At 38.2% G+C, this 16,247-nt stretch overlaps 2 protein-coding genes across 7 annotated transcripts in view; one reads left to right on the top strand and one right to left on the bottom strand.

Moving 5' to 3' along the window:
• Positions 1 to 13,166, bottom strand: part of acsbg2 (acyl-CoA synthetase bubblegum family member 2) — a 46,506-nt gene extending 33,340 nt beyond the window's left edge. The window contains exon 1 of one of the 2 annotated variants that reach the window (XM_022670211.2): positions 12,911 to 13,166. Coding sequence is in view for 1 of the 2 variants with exons in the window: in XM_022670210.2 (XP_022525931.2) it covers positions 5,332 to 5,338 (7 nt within the window). In the remaining variant the exon portion in view is untranslated. Of the gene's footprint in view, positions 1 to 5,331; positions 5,501 to 12,910 lie in introns of those variants that run through there. The other variant, XM_022670210.2, reaches the window with a different exon arrangement.
• A 2,283-nt stretch (positions 13,167 to 15,449) lies between these two features.
• rfx2 (regulatory factor X, 2 (influences HLA class II expression)) overlaps positions 15,450 to 16,247 on the top strand; it is a 64,856-nt gene continuing 64,058 nt past the window's right edge. For 4 of the 5 annotated variants that reach the window (XM_022670209.2, XM_022670208.2, XM_022670206.2 and 1 more), the window contains exon 1: positions 15,451 to 15,602. The gene's annotated coding sequence lies outside the window, so the exon portion shown is untranslated. Of the gene's footprint in view, positions 15,603 to 16,247 lie in introns of all 5 variants that reach the window. The other variant, XM_022670207.2, reaches the window with a different exon arrangement.

Below are 16,247 nucleotides of genomic sequence, written 5' to 3'. Positions count from 1 at the left end.
ACGCAGGCTCACATTGGTTTGCTGAAAAGCACCACGGTTCCCAATTCCGAACGGAACTCTAGTGGAACTAGAACTGTAGTGGAAAAGCACCATCAGTAATGAACACTAATCAACTGTATTATTCCAGAACATGGTCTCCTGCCCTGCTCTTGTAGTGCTATCCCATGCCCACAGATGTGGTCACGGTGTGCGCTGAAGAACCCAGTATTCTTTGATTCCCGCTGCCAAAGAACATTCCTGGTTTGGAACCTAATTTTGTTGGTGGAAACGTGGCGAACCAATTCAAAATAAGGTTTGCGGACCAGAACATGGCTGCAATTTATACTTCTGTGTCTAACCCGTGCCATAACCTGAAGCCAACCTCCCCAGAAATGTAATTACAGACTGCAGCAGCCGTGATTGGTCCACCAATTTCCCTATGGCCCTACCACACATTTCCACAGTTACAGTATGAAAGTGCTCAGCTGTATAGGGCACTCGCACAGGCTATGCCATAGACAATGTGTTGACTTAAAGAAGTAGTATAATGCAGACTTAAATCAGCTTTTCAAGCACTTGAAGATGGACTTTCGCACTTGTCTTGTTTGGTCCAGACTTTCAACTTTCAGATTTCAGCTTGGTCTAAACCAAAACAGGTGTATAAGGTTTTACAATCCACAGTCCAGACTAATCGACCAAAATTTGATCCAAAGAAAACTGGTGAGACCAACAGTCCAGATCAACTGAACCATGGTCCATGATTTGTTGGCAGTGTGAAATTATGGTAAGCTGATGGGCTATAGTCATCTATTAAAAACAACAGAAGAAAAATATCTAAAAAACAACTGGTGTTGTGCCAAAAACAGTATGGATACAACAGATTACAAAGAAGATTCCTGTATCTACTGTAACTGTAGATTAATCATCATTTACAAACTGGAATCAAGGGTTGAGTGAGTCAAAGGAAATCTGTTGCACTCATTCTGCTGCATGTCATGCCTTCACTCTCAGGAAGTCTAATTCTGGCAGAGAGGCAAAATTTGGCACAACATCTGAAGAAGAAATTAAAAGGTAGATCACAGAATTAACCATATTTCTATAAAACAAATCAAACAGTGTCTTCAAGAATACAGAAACTCCAGCTCTTTAACTGCAGTGTGAAACCGAAACTAACCGGACTAAATGTATAGTATACAGTCTAACACACACGTGAAGATTGGTTCTGACTTTTCACAAGGGTCTTATAGTTGTTATTCTTTGAATTCCATGTGGTTGAGTGAAGCTCTGGAGAGCAGTTGGGAAAGTCAGCATCCCCCTGAGAGTTGAGGTGATGATGATAATGATCACTCCTGACTGGAGTTTCCACTCTGCTCCCTCGTGCCGAGCTGGAGATGCTCCAGGAGGAGCACAGTGTGAGCATTAATTGAGAACGCTCCAGAAGATTCACGCTAGGCTCAACACACACAAACACACGCATGCACACACTTATTGAAGTACATCATTGATTATTATAAAAGTGGATAAAAGAAATATCAATAAATATACATTAAAACAAAGGAATTCTGATTTGATATGCTCAGGCATGTCCATATCTCTTTGGACAGCAGTATATAAATTGAGTGTATTGAATGAATTAAGTGTTACACCAGGGGATGGCTTAGGTTGTACTCACACTAGGCAAGCCGTGTCATGCCCAGTTATGGTTACATCCCAAAGCACGCCTCGATTGACTAGTGTGCAGGCTCAGAACCATGCCCGGGCCTGCTTAAAGAGGTGGGTCAGGGCATGGTTCACTTGGACTTAAGCACGGTATGCATGCAGGATGAGCGCAGTCCATGCCCAAGCACAGAACAAGCTGATGACAATGATGCGATGTTCCTGTAAACGAACACTGCCATAAGAAAAAGCACCCCATCTCTGGAGTGTGCACTATGTTGCTATGTATGTAACCATGACTGAGATAACTGTGACTATTGGCGCATATTTCTAAGTAAGTAAAATCTCTAATTTTATCAAGAATATGGTGCGCACGCGTTCCAGAGAGAGGGCGCTTTTCATGGCGGGGGTGCTGAATTTGTCACAACAACGACAAGCCCACTGAGCATTGAGTAAATGACGTAAGCGTGCAGTGTGAGTGCAGGCCAGCGGGGGAGTGACGAATGGGCAGAACTGTGGTCCAACCATGCTAAGTGCGAGTACACCCTTAGAAACCCCTACACCTGTATAAAGATGCTAGTTGGAGTGAGGTCTGATAGTGAGGGCAGATGGATGGAATACTCCATTTCTGGAATTTAAGATGGTACAAGTACTTAAAGGTCACCTTCCGTCGTTTTTTCATTCATTTTAAAATGTCTAGTTGTGGTCTCTAGTATGAATGAATGACATGTGAGCAGTTTTTGTAAAAAAAAAAGTGCTCAGGTGTCTCTGTATAGCTCTTTTTTAATGGACTGTTTTAGGGGTGTGTCCAAAATGACCAGATTCCAGCTTTGCTCATGAATATTCATACATGCAAACAGCATGCAAATATCTCTCCTCTGATTGGCTATGAGCACTGCGATGCCCCTCCACCGCTCTGCCGCTCACTGCCTCCCACCTCCTAACTGATGAGCGGTGATGTTGCGTCGCTTCAGCTCCGCCTCTGGGAGTTTCTCGAGCCAAGGTGGGCTGGTCTGTGAGTTTCTGCCTACGTAGGCAGAAAGATAATTCAAAATTCACCCGTTTTTCGGAGGGGGGGAGGGGGGATTTGTTTGCTTAGCTCCTGCAGACAATGGGGGCTGCAAAACAGTTTAATGTGCAGGTGTACACATTCAACTCGGAGAGACCTACTGTATTCCACAAAAAACAAGAAAAATCGGATTTTCGCGGAAGGTGAGCTTTAAATGTTTCTACAGCCACAGTACAAGTGTGTATTTGGAATATATCAAAGAAGGAACATCTAAGGAAGGAGATCCCACACAAATATTCCACAGGTAAGTGCAGGTTTGTTAGCTTATAATAATATTTATAAGTTCCTGTTCAATTATACCTATTGAGTTCCAGGGACTGTGATTGTGTTACAAGTAAGCATTTCATTTTTTTTAAACTGTCTCTACTGTCCAGAAATGGTTTCGTAATAGATTCTGAAGCCTTTCTGTGATTTTTTGATTGCTTTTTTGTTAAATACTGTGTTTGTGAGGTCAGAATGTTGCTTTCTCTCTACCCAACCTCATTTATCCCCAACTTATCCAATCAGAAGTATTGGATGGAGCTCCATCATTCCACAGAAAACAATTCCACTGCTACACAACTTAATGCTGGGGGGTTTATACTTCCCTATAGCCCATGTCTGGTATTACGGAAAATAGCCAATTGTCTCATGTGCATCTGCTTCTGTGTCATCCATTTATATCAATCCATTAATTAATCAATCAATTCAACCAATCCATCAACCATCATCTACTGCAAATCAAATGTTCCAATACCAGTCTGAACACAAATCACACACCACACAGTCACCCCCACCCCCATCCCACATATGCGCCACATTAACACCTCCATATAGACCTGTTATAGGTCCATGCGAACAGACCATTAGCAACCTGGGGTGAACGTTCAGCAGAGAATGGGTGCCACACTGTTTGGGTGTGTTTCAGCCGTCCAGCTGGTGCTTGGCAGCACTGTTGTTGTGCAAATGCAGGAGACAGCATGGAAATGTGGTAAGCCGGCTGCCTAAATCCTCCATCTGTAGCTCCACCCAACACACACTCACACACACACACATACACATTTACATACATACACACACACAGTAGAGCATGGTGTGAGTGTACAGCTCAATCATTAATGATGGAGCATTTGCTGACATTCTAGTGCATCTCAAAAATATGCATTTGAATATCACTGAAAGGTTACTTTATTTTTGTAATTCAGTTCAAAATGTGAAACTCATATTATATAGATGTATTACACACAGAGTGTTTGATTTTAGGCATTTATTTATTTTATTGTTAATGATTATGGCTTACAGCCAATGAAAACCTCAAAATCAGTGTATCAAAAAATGTGAATATTATATAAGACCAATTAGTACTTTTGGCAGTGTGGACAGAGTGCCAGGTCCTGCTGGAAAATGAAATCTGCATCTGCATAGAAGTTATCAGACTTTAGACTTGATATAACTCAGTGGACCATGGGCACATACATTTTTATTTATTTATTTTTTATTATTAAATTCAATTTAGGACCATACAATCCATTGTATCATGTACAAAAGAATGCCGTCATGCCTGAATATTTGTTTATCATCATCATCATCATCATCATCATCATCATCATCAGTTTGGTGCTGGTAGATTCAGATTCCAGTTCAGTGTAGCATTAATACAGAATGCCTCCATGGCATGCCCATATATCATCACCATCACCAACAGTATACTAGATTTAGGTTCTATTTAGACACAGACATTTTTATAACACACCTTTTATGCCGCTCTAGCCCTTGCCTGGCATTATACTCGCTCCAGATGGTACAATTGTAATGACAATACTTTTCTACAGGGAATAATCAAGCATATATTGTGTACATTTGCACATCTGTCAGCAATGAGTTGAACCTTAAATAGTTGAATGCATTCATTAGAAACATCTGGGCTTGGCACACACACACACACTCTTCCATATATGTATATATATATGTACTAGATATAATAAAATAAACTGCAGATTATACATCAAACGCCTGAAAGCCTATGACAGATGCTGCTATGCCCATATACATCATTGGCAGCAGCTGCAGCAACAGCATCAGCATCATAATCAGCATGTTGCTATAGATACAGACACCAGTTCAACATTGACATTAGTTTATACAAAGGAGAAACGGCTAAAAAGGAAAGGATTACTTATATCATATAAATACTATATAGTACATGCAATATTTGGCATATTCAATACCCCAGATATACATGATCATCCTCAGTACAAATCAGTCTCTATAGTTTTTAGGTAAAGGTTGCCATTACTTAATACTAGATCCATTTCATAGTTGTATACAATAAATCAGATACACTAAATTATTGGGTCCTCTTTGACAGGAAATATGAAAATATGTCCAATGTAAAAGGTTTCAAGCTCTTATAGAAAAACAATGAAGCTCAAATTCACTCAATTCCTGCTGTAAAATCATCAGCGTTTAGCGTTTATCAACCTTTATCCTTCAACTGCCTGTCCAAACCACATGTTAACCCCCTAAAAATGTCAAGAACAGCTTTGTTGCTCCGGTGAGTCACACCCAGAATACCCCATTCAACCCATTCAACACAGTCTCACCCAAACCAACCAGATTCAAGCCAAAATAACACAAATTCCACTTACACTGCATCTTCCAAGCCTTCCTGGTCTGATCTTTGGGAGAATCTGTGTGAATTACAGCTCACACGCTGCCTCTTCCTCAGTCCTTTTCTCCTTTTAGCGGAAGCTGAGCTGCTGCTCTGTAGACACTGGGTATGCCGGCAGCCTCCCGCCTACACTACAACTCAGTAACATCATTCATTTTCAAACTGGGAGCCTCCCCATCCTCCCCCTCCTCCAAAAAAGCCACTCCCTCCCAGCCTGCTGCCTGCAGGGCTCTCCCCCTCCCGGACACCAATACGCTGTGCCCTCTGATTGGCTAAAACCTCTCACACCACAAGACTCATCCCCCATATATGGTCATATGAGCCCATTGAAGGCTGGGAAGGCTGAGTGTACACACACACACACACACACACTCAGTCAGACACAGATGCATTATAGATAGTGAGCTGTGGGGTTACTGTAGGGCAAAGCTGAGAACATCAGGCTGCATCAGGAGAGGCAGCAGCGGCAAGCACAGCTGCACTGACATCAGCGTTAAATCAGCCCACCATGTCCACGTGGCCACGTGTACACACACATACAGTATACACAGACACACGCATGCATATTACTACTGACCCACATTTAAAATAGGAATGCACTGAATATTTAGCAATCAAAATTATTTGAACAAAGATGCTAAAAAAGGTACTTTTATAGTATTTGTATGAATAAAGCTCTATCCGGACGAGAATTAGTTTTTCAGTGGGACCTCAGTGAAAAATATTTTACACTTCTACTCAGTGATAAAACTCGTGCATCCGTAGTGCAATTAAAAAAAAACAAACAAGAGGACCAGTGAGTTTTTTGTCTTTCTCAGGTCCCGTGACATTGCGTTCAGTAGCTTCTCCATTTCCACTCGCTGTTGTGTTTACGTAGATCTCTCCGTAATTACCCTTTGGTGCACGGCAGTGGACAAATACTAGCTATTTTATTAAATGCAAAGTGACGAAATTTAGAAATGTGCGTCCGGATGGGACTAAAATATTACAGGAGAACCAGGGAGAGTGATTGGAGGGACAAAACACAGATATTAGTGTTGTTTTCTGCGGTGTTGCATTCAGTAGTTAGCTCACTTGCTAAGCTAGCCCCTAATACAGAGAGTGTCAGATAGCTCAGTACAGCTGTTTTTGACTAACTAAACTAACTAACTAACCTAAGTACTGATGATAAACACCTGTGTTTGAGTGAATTAACTTTTAGTTCTTAGCTTAGTTAGTTAGCTAACAAGCTAACAGCTAATACAATAAAATAGACAGTGTTCCAGCTAGATGCTCATTAGGAGACATCAATAAATCTTTTAATACCTTGGTATACGGTATTACCATTATACCACCCAACCCTAGTCGGGATGTTAATGTTATGATAACATATTTTTCAATTGTAATTTTGTAACTGAAAAAATATTTCAGTCAAATATTTAAAAAGGTATTTACTAAATATTCGGCAAGCTAAATTATTCGGTACCTTCTTATAAAATTTATTTATACAGAGAAATATTGTCAAAGATGTTTTTACATTGCAGATCTTTAATTTTACGGTGTATTTTTTATTTAAAAATATAACAAATATAATAAACCTGTAAAAAAATATATATATATTTTGGTGCATTCTCAATTTAAAAGCAGTTAAGGCAACAGATTGAAGTCTGATGTGTCCTTGCTTGTGCTGGAGTTAGAGCTAATGTAGCTAGCTAATGTAGCTAGTAGGGGTGTCACGATTCTCTAAACCCTCGATTCGATTTTATTTCCGATTTGAGGGTCACGATTCGATTCGATTCTCGATTTTCTTTTTTATTATATTTTTACATTTTATTATTTTATGCCTCATAAAATTTTAATAATATATTATTTATTATTATTATTATTATTATTATTATTATTATTATTATTATTATTATTATTATTATTATTATTTATTAAGATATATATGTAATGCCATCTAGTGACTTTTTTTGTGTGCACTATTAAAACTGCAACGTGCAACATAAAAAAAAAAAGGAACAATTAAAGCCTTAACAAACTGAACTCTATCCTACTATAACAGTTAAACATGAAAAATAAGACTCGGCCCCTGAGAATTACAAGTTTTTTTCTTTAAGAAAGATATATTATTAACTTTATCTGAGAGAAAGATGTTTTTTTAGTTCAAATGAAGCAACAGGTGTAGTCAATCATAAGTTTAAGATTTTTAATCCACCTCACTGTGATCTATAGTCAGCGTTCTCAAGTCACACTGACACGCATTTCAGCGAGTTCACACGCACCCCCCATCCCCCACCCCCCCACCCACACACACAGAAAACTAAACCTGCGCGCACAACGCCCGCCCCCCCTCGCCCCGTTGGACAGATAAAAACCAGTGATCACACTCCCGCCGACACTCAAAACTTGAAAGCCCTGTTTTCAGTTTCAGTTTCTCTGTTCTCTGCCTCTCACACAGCAGAACTGAGGGCGGGGCTGCGCTCATGCAGCGGCTCTCTCTATTTAAATGAATAGGATGCGCTGTGTTGGTGCTGCGCCATTTGCGTAGCGCGCTGTGCGCGCGGGAGGGATCGTCGATGCTCTTTTTGACTTCGATACACGATACCATGACCTCATTTCGATCGATTTCGATAAAATATCGAGATCGTGACACCCCTAGTAGCTAGTGTAGCTAGCATAACAATTATCTAGCATAGCATGGTCTAAATCTTCACAAACACTCACATTCTCTTTAAACTGTGAGGAAATTTTCAATAATTTCCAACAGACCTGCTTATGGATTTTTGGACACTTCACAGTTATCTATAAACATGGGCTAAAGCATGTTAGCACAGCTTAAATCAGTAGCTGCTTGAACGATGCTAGTTAGTTAGCTTTAACATGCTACATGAGGTATTAGCTGCACTAGCTCCAGTTAAACTCCAGTGTAAATCTAACAGAGCAAATTTCACACCAAACACGTCTTGGTTGATGGACTGCATTCTTCAACTCGACATGGGAACAGGATTAAGCTCTAATAGATACTGTTCGAGAATAACAAGCACATTCTCATTGCTTCATTTAGAAACCACACCAGGCCAAAATATTTTGACCTCAATCTTTATGTTTTGAAAATGAACTGCAGTCGGCTGAATAGGCAGATAATCATGAGAAAAAAAGTAACCCACGCCAGGAACACCTTTGTCTTTTTGGATGTATTTTAGCAAATTAAGGTCTGAGCTTCATCTGAACAAAACTGAGACATCTCATACCATAACATTAAGCCTAATATTCCGCCATGCATCCTTTCTTCTGATTTTCTGCTTTAATACTTTGAGTCCAGCTGCAGTGTCTTTTAAAGTCAAATGAGTGCTGGATGTTAATTTATACAGATTTCTCTTAAAAAAATGCTTTATTTTATGTGAGTAAAGCACTTCTGTTTATTTACAGTAAGCTTAGATTTTCAGATTTCCATTAAGGTTGGGTGCAGTATCATTAGCATTGGCGGCTAACCGCTAGAACTAGCCGCCCAACAGCACTACAGTGAGAAACCAGTGTTCTGGTATGTCAGGGCGCTATTAGCTAGTGGTTTGTTCCAGATAGCCTGATTTAGCAGGGTAAACACGCAGGCTACAGTCCGGTACAATCACCTCTAAACAATGTAAGAGCTAGCGCTTAGCGCAGTTAGCGGCTAATGCTTATACTGCTCCAGCCTCGGTGCGGGAGAACTACACTGAAACTCCTTTATAAAGATGTACTTCATTTTTTTTTTACTATTTAGTAAAAGTCAGATTTAGGACACTTAAATAGAGAGTATAATGACCTATAGATCCCGGACTAAGCATAATTGTGTTGTGAGCCATGTTGTAATACACAATATGCTGCGACACAAATATTATGATTTTATAAAACCCATACATTACAAAAGCAGCGTTATTGTAAATGTTTGCAATTTATACGCAAGCAGTAAATAATCTGCATATTTACTTGTTTTTTTTAATACAATGGTTAACATTTATATTGTTGCATTTTTATATTCTTAAAATGAATAATTTCTTTCATTATTTTTTTTAGGTCAGCAAAAATTCCACTTTTGTAAAAACACTGGAGGACAGTATAGCATTCAATGCCAACCCCACTGCAAACCTTAGAGCTGGCACGGTGCTGGTGGGCTGACGAAGAGGGAATTACCTCAAGCAGGACAGCTCAGTCCAGAATTTCCTGTTTAATTAAACGCAAAGTAAAAGTAAATCAGCTCAGCACTGAGAAACACGAGGCGAGTGCGACCTCTTTATTTGGCGCTTACTCATCCATCCACATGCAAAACAGGGGCTAAAGAAGCTGATGGAAACCACAGGGCTTTTTTTGGCCTACTGTGCAGTGTGTGTTCATGTGTATTTGTGTTCGTGTTTGTGTGCACGAGTGTATGTGCACACATATGACTCGAAACGCCTCAGAGTAGAAAGTAACTCACACAAGCGTGATAAGTGAGCTTCTGACCCCTGAGGTCAGTTTATACTCTCTGACAGAGGCGTGATAGAATCCTACATCTGAGCTAATGTACACTATATGGACAAAAGTAATGGGACACCTGCTCATTCACATCTTTAAGTTTATCCTGATTTTGCTGCAGTAACTGTACTCTGTAACTCTACTGTTCAGGTGGGGCTTTCTATTCGATTTTGGAGAACTGCTGTGACCATTTGATAAGGACTATTAGTACATAAACTTGCATCAACTTTGGTATTATAGCCAACATTCAAATAAAGGACACAGGAGGTGTTCCTCTGCCTCTGGTCACTATAAATATCCACAGTCTGGCTGCAAAAGACCACAGAGGAAAAATACCCACCTTCCTTTTTACAGGAAAACCCAAAGAAACACCTTCCTCTGACTGGACACTGTCATCCTGCCCTCTCTCCCAACAAATACTCAGAAGAGCTCTAACTGACCTTGTTTTAAATATTTATTTAGCATTCATCGTTGCCTCAACGCCACCTGTGTGTGTTTGCTCTGGACAATCTACTGGTCGCTTGTGTCTGTTTATGATAAGATAAGGGCAGAGGTGGAGCAGAAGGTGTTTCTTTGTTCTGTGAGGAAGGAAAAGGCTGGTACAATGTTGGCCTGCAGAACTGATGTGGAATTAGAGAGATATAAATGGAATTTAATCTGCTTTCAGCTCAATTGTATACAGAGGAAAACTTCGTAGATCTGTAGTTACAGATTGTAGCCATTCAGTTTCTCTACATACTTTACTAAATTATACTTCTTTCATCCTGTTCTACAGGGGTCCAGACTGTAAAAGACCACCACAGAGCAGGTATCAATGGGGTGGTGGGTCATTATTCTCAGCACTGCAGTGACACTGATTGGCATGGTATTGGTTTGCTACTGTGTGTCGTGCTGGTATGAGTGAATCAGAAAAACTTGTATGTACCTTATGGGCACCATGCTTAATGCCAGGCTACAAAGCCCCCCAGCATTGAGCAGTGGAGCAATGGAACTGTGTTCTCTCTGAAATGATGATGCTCCATCCAATACCAATACAATCAAATCCACACAGCAATGCTCCATCCAAATCTAGAAGAAAGCCTTCCTCCCTGGACAGTAGAGACAGTTACTCTAACAAAAGCAAAATCAACTCTTTTTTAATAATCTTGATTTTCGTACAAAATTAATGAACAGGTGTCCCAATACTTTTGTCCATATAGAGCATCTTCAGTATCTACTGGTCAGAATCACAAAAACACAACACAAAAATGCGTCACAGCTGAATCAGGCATTCAGTATTTTGACTGCCAGCTGGAAGCTGAGATACAGAAAATATGTTGGACTGCCTGGGGATTCCCAAAGACGTACTCTCTCTAACACACACACACTTAAAAGACATGTATCATGATGGTATAAAGATGCTTAGCTATTTAAAGCTCACAAATCCCCTTTACCCCATCATCAGATCCCACCTAAGCCAATAATCACCTGAATACTGCAGAAAAGATAGAGCTCTTATATGAGTTGAAACCTAATAGTTTACACTTGGTTTAAATCCGTTTAGTTCTTAGTTTCGTCTTATTAGGGAAGCACAATGATATCGGAATTATATCAGTATCAGTTGATGATTGATGTGTTTAGGAATCATCAATGTCTGCAGATCTTGATATTTTAAACCAGTACTTGCTTAAGAATTTATTATATGCTGGAAAAGGACCAAAAAATGCTGGTCGTGCCACTACAGTGGGCAAACACGGTCTGTGCAAACTTAAAATTCATTGATGTAAGTTGATTTAGGATCTAATGTTTTATTATATATATATATATTACAATCTGATGAAAATCTCAATTAGGTAGGTGCCAAAACATATTGTATGCAATAATATTGCCAAATAAAGTCTAATATTAATTTTGATGCAATAGTGTGTTTTTTAAATTATTTTTCTTTAAATTCAATATTTTGTCATATCGCTAAGAATATCGTTATTGCAAAAATATTGTGAAACATCATGATATGATTTTAGGGCAATATCACCCATCCCTAGGATACGCCTTTATTTTATTGTTTGCAATAAAATTGCAATTGCAATTACAGTTGGTTGAAAGATAAAAACCAAGGTATATAGTTAAATGTTACATTTATTTCTATATTATAACAGAGTTTTTAGTTTCTATTTGTATGTTATCAATATGTATATATGTATCGGCAGATTTACAGCTTTACAACATTGGAAATCAACATCGGCCCAGAATCACCATATCGGTGCATCTCTAATTCTTATGTTTATTATGATTAGTACTTAAATTAAAGAAAATAAAACGATATTAATTCAGTCAAGAAATTAAAAAAGCTTTTAAAATTCATATATAACAAATAAATACAATAGTTTCAGGCATATCTCTTCTAATATCACAGGAGCAATGACACATTAAAGTTCTTTGTAATATTGTACAAGTTACTATCGAGATATATAAGGTATATAAGGCTACTGCCGGTGTTTTGTCAAGTTATGCTTTGCATCGATATGTGCGTTTTAACTGCATTGCGCATGCGTAGATTCTCTTTTTTGTGTTTGACGTTTTTTTTAAATAATTCGGTTGTCCTTGGGTATTTTAAACCACATACTTGAATGTTACAGGCTGTAAATGGCCATTTTAAAAATAATGGCAAATAGAATAATAATAAACTATAGAAAATAAGGTTTCTAATCACCTTTATGACCATAACTTACACCTAATACAGTGACTTATCCTATTCTAATATCCTATTTAGACTTCTGGCGGGGGCAATTTTCTAATATGGTGATTTTTATGTATTTTTATATTTATATACGTTTATAAATACTTACTCTAGGGAAGCACAGTTTGGCAAAATAGCAAAACTTGTCAGAACACCGGATTCCGCATTTTACCGAGTCTCCATGCTGCTATTGGTTTCTATTGGCAACAGCCGGTTTCCCCAAATAATACACATCACTTGCGGGGCTCGTATCAACTAATTTCTAATCTAATATAATTTCTAATATAAAAACATATTAAAGCTATGTTTCTTACGTGTATGATGTTGAATAATACCTTCTACAGTAAGAAAATCAGCTACTTACCACTGAATTTTAAAAAGTGAGAGAAATGAGGAACTCCACGCGCTGCCGGTCTGAGAGCTAACCTACGGGTTTAAACTCCGGTTTAAACTGCAGTTAACGCGTGAATCTGCAGAACTGAAGATCTGAATCAGGCTGTGATCTGCTGTTATCAGCGCAGGTATTATCTGATCTCTGCTCGGACTGGAGGAACTTTTATAACTCAGTTCGGTTCTGTATCAGATAAGAAACACAACCGCGTGTGGCGCCAAAGCCGCCCCCAGTTTAAACACAGGGCGACCCGCAGCGCCGCCTGTCCGTCACTGAGGGAACTGCAGCTCAGGCTGAACCCGTAACACCTAAACACTAGAGGAAGGAGTGAAGTTCATCTGCATTTACAACTCTGTCAAAACTAACTGGAATTGCGACATATTTTATAGCTTTAGTGTATGTTCTCAAAAAAAAAAAAAAAAACAGAATTAGTGTGTTAGCCTAAAAGTGTAAAAACACTCAAAACCGCAGGAAAATCAGAAAGGCACAACTTCAAATAAAACAAAAACATAAAGAAAAAGTAAAAAAGAAAGTCCAAGGAAGTAGGATAAAGAACAATATAACTAAAAAATGAAAGAGAAAGAAAGAAAACAAAAGAAAAAACATGACAACAGAAAAATAAAAGAAAATATATGTAGGCAGAAACACACAGAATCCAAAAAATTAAAATATAAAGAAAAAAAATCTAGAGAAGACAAACTTTCTTTGTTGAAAAAAAGGTAAAGGTAAAGAAAGGTAAAGAAAGGTTAAAAATCGTAGGTAGACACAAATATAAGTCAAACAAAGAGAGTGAAAACATATTTTAAGAAAAAAGCAAAAAACGAAAAAAAGGTTTCAACATAGGAATAAGAAAGAAAGAAAGAAAGAAAGAAAGAAAGAAAGAAAGAAAGAAAGAAAGAAAGAAAAAAAAAGAAAGAAAAAGAAAGAAATGTAGGTATAGGGAAATAATTTTTACACCAGACAGAAAAAAAGTAATAATAAATAAAATAATTTGAAAAAAAGAAAAAGGAAGGAAGAAAGAAGAAAGTTTGGGACACAGCCTAAATGTAGTAAACAGGGCTGTTGAATACAAACACGTGGAGTGCACGCTGTTTCTGGACACGTGCCGCCCCCTTGTGGTGATAATGAATCAATACACAGTGAGACTTATTAGTCCTGATAACTCTAAATAATCCAGCTGTTCACGATTGCTGACTATTAACCTATTCATGTCCACCAGCAATATTTAGTATGATATGGGAAAATCACACAGTGCCTATTGAGCGTCTCCTAGTACCCAAAATTTTGATTTTGATCATTTTAGGTATTTCAGTGCTATTTCCAGTCATGGCCAAAGTATTGGCACCACTTAATTTTTTCCAGAAAATGAAGTATTTCTCCAAGAAAATTATTGCAATTAAACGTTATAAACATGTTTATTTCCTTTGTGTGTATTGGAACAACACAAGACACAGAGAAAAAAATGGAATAAGGCATATTTAAAAAAAGAACACAGTACCTACAGTCAAATATGTTGGAGGTTCAAAGATGTTTTTTATGTTGTTTTGCTGTCTCTTGCGCTGGGTGCCTTGACTGTGTGCAAGGCATCATGGAATCTGAAGATCACCAAAGGATTTTGGGTCGCAATGTTGAGCCCAACAAAGTTGAGTTTGTGTCATGGGCCTTCCAGCATGACAATGACCCCAAACATCCTACAAAAGCATTCAGAAATAGATGAAAACAAAGTGTTGGAGAGGTTTTGCTTTTTATCTTGTGTTTCTTTTTTTGTGTGTTGCTCCAATATACAAAGTAAATAAACATGTATAAAAAAACATGTGTAATTGCATTACTTTTATAGGAGAAATACTTCTGAAATATTCTGAAAAAAAATTCATTGGCGCCAACAATTCTGTCCATGAATGTACATGATTAATTATGAGTCCACCCTTTACTACAATATATTTATAGGAATCATTAATTAATATTTTTCTTTTCTTTATTTTACAATTTATCATGTTTACTTCTGCCCATGACTGTATATACTGAGTAAATTATTGGATAAAAATATTAAATATTATTAAATCATATACATATTAACTTTTAAGTTAGTGTTTTTATTTACAGGGAGGTTGTTGATTAAACAGCAGAAATATAATAAAATAATATGGCTGGAAATATTTTATAGACAATTAAACTACTACTGTGATTTTTTTTATTATTATTAAATATTAGTGTATTAGTCCACAGTTAATACTATATATTTGTATGAGTTTTAATATTATTTATATATTTATTCTTAGTCATTGATTTATTTTACAATTTAACTCAGTTTAACATGTTTAATTCGCTTTTTTTCAAACATATAAACCAATGTTTCACAACCTGCGCGGGAAAACAAGTCGGATTTGCGCGCGCTCGTGCTTGTTGTGGCGGCCCGCAGCGGGAACGCGGTGGGCGGGGCACACTTGTTTTAGCCACACCCCCTCTAGCTCTAAGAGCCTGACGTAGGCAGCAGGAGCGGGTAGCAACAGTTGCCTCGAGACCCCCGGCCATAGCGCCATAGTGACTGTAGTCGTGGAGACAGTTACTTACCAACGGCAGCAACACTCAGCAACAGGAGCCGCGCGGAGAGTGAGATAGAGAAAGAGAGAGAGGGGGAGAGAGAGCTGATATAACTAAAGAAAAGGTGAATACATTTTTGCAATGATTTTGCTGCTTAGAAAAGAGAGATTTAATGTGATATTTTAAGATTTTGGGGGCGAAACTGTGATTTTTGGGGGTTTTTCTACTCTTTGTTTGCTAGTTTTCCCACAACTCTGTTTTAACAAACTGTTGAGTCTGTAGTTTTAAGGCTCACTGTCAGTATCTCTGCTTATTTTCACGATTTAAATGATTTAAAAATGTTTAAAAACAGTTAACAATTTGTTAGCTGGCTGCTATCTAGCTAATTTACACGATTCTTAATGGTTTAATGTAGATTAATCTTTATAAAACGCTGTTAAACCTAACCTAGCTAGCGATGGATGTTAGACAGTGGTGGCGAATCCAGATCCAGAGAGTGATAATCCGCGCCGGGATTCTGTTCCCACTGCATAGGTAGCGCTGTTGCAGCTGAACGGCCTAGGTAGTCGGCACAAAACCCCAGCGCGGAATTTCATTTTCTGGATTTGGATTTTTCACTTCTACATAGCAACCGTGTTTAAACTTACAGTTTAAACGGACAGTTTTATACCAACTTTGCAGCGTTTTTCTAAATTTCTCGGATTTACAACACTTTGCTGATGTTTTAGCTGTTTTTTGCAAGTTTTAAATGTGTTCAAATGCTTATTTA

Source organism: Astyanax mexicanus, chromosome 12 (assembly GCF_023375975.1).
Source record: "Astyanax mexicanus isolate ESR-SI-001 chromosome 12, AstMex3_surface, whole genome shotgun sequence".
In the NCBI taxonomy this organism is placed as follows: domain Eukaryota; kingdom Metazoa; phylum Chordata; class Actinopteri; order Characiformes; family Acestrorhamphidae; genus Astyanax; species Astyanax mexicanus.
The sequence above is the reverse complement of the archived record's forward strand: the minus strand, read 5'-3'. Positions and strand labels throughout refer to the sequence as shown.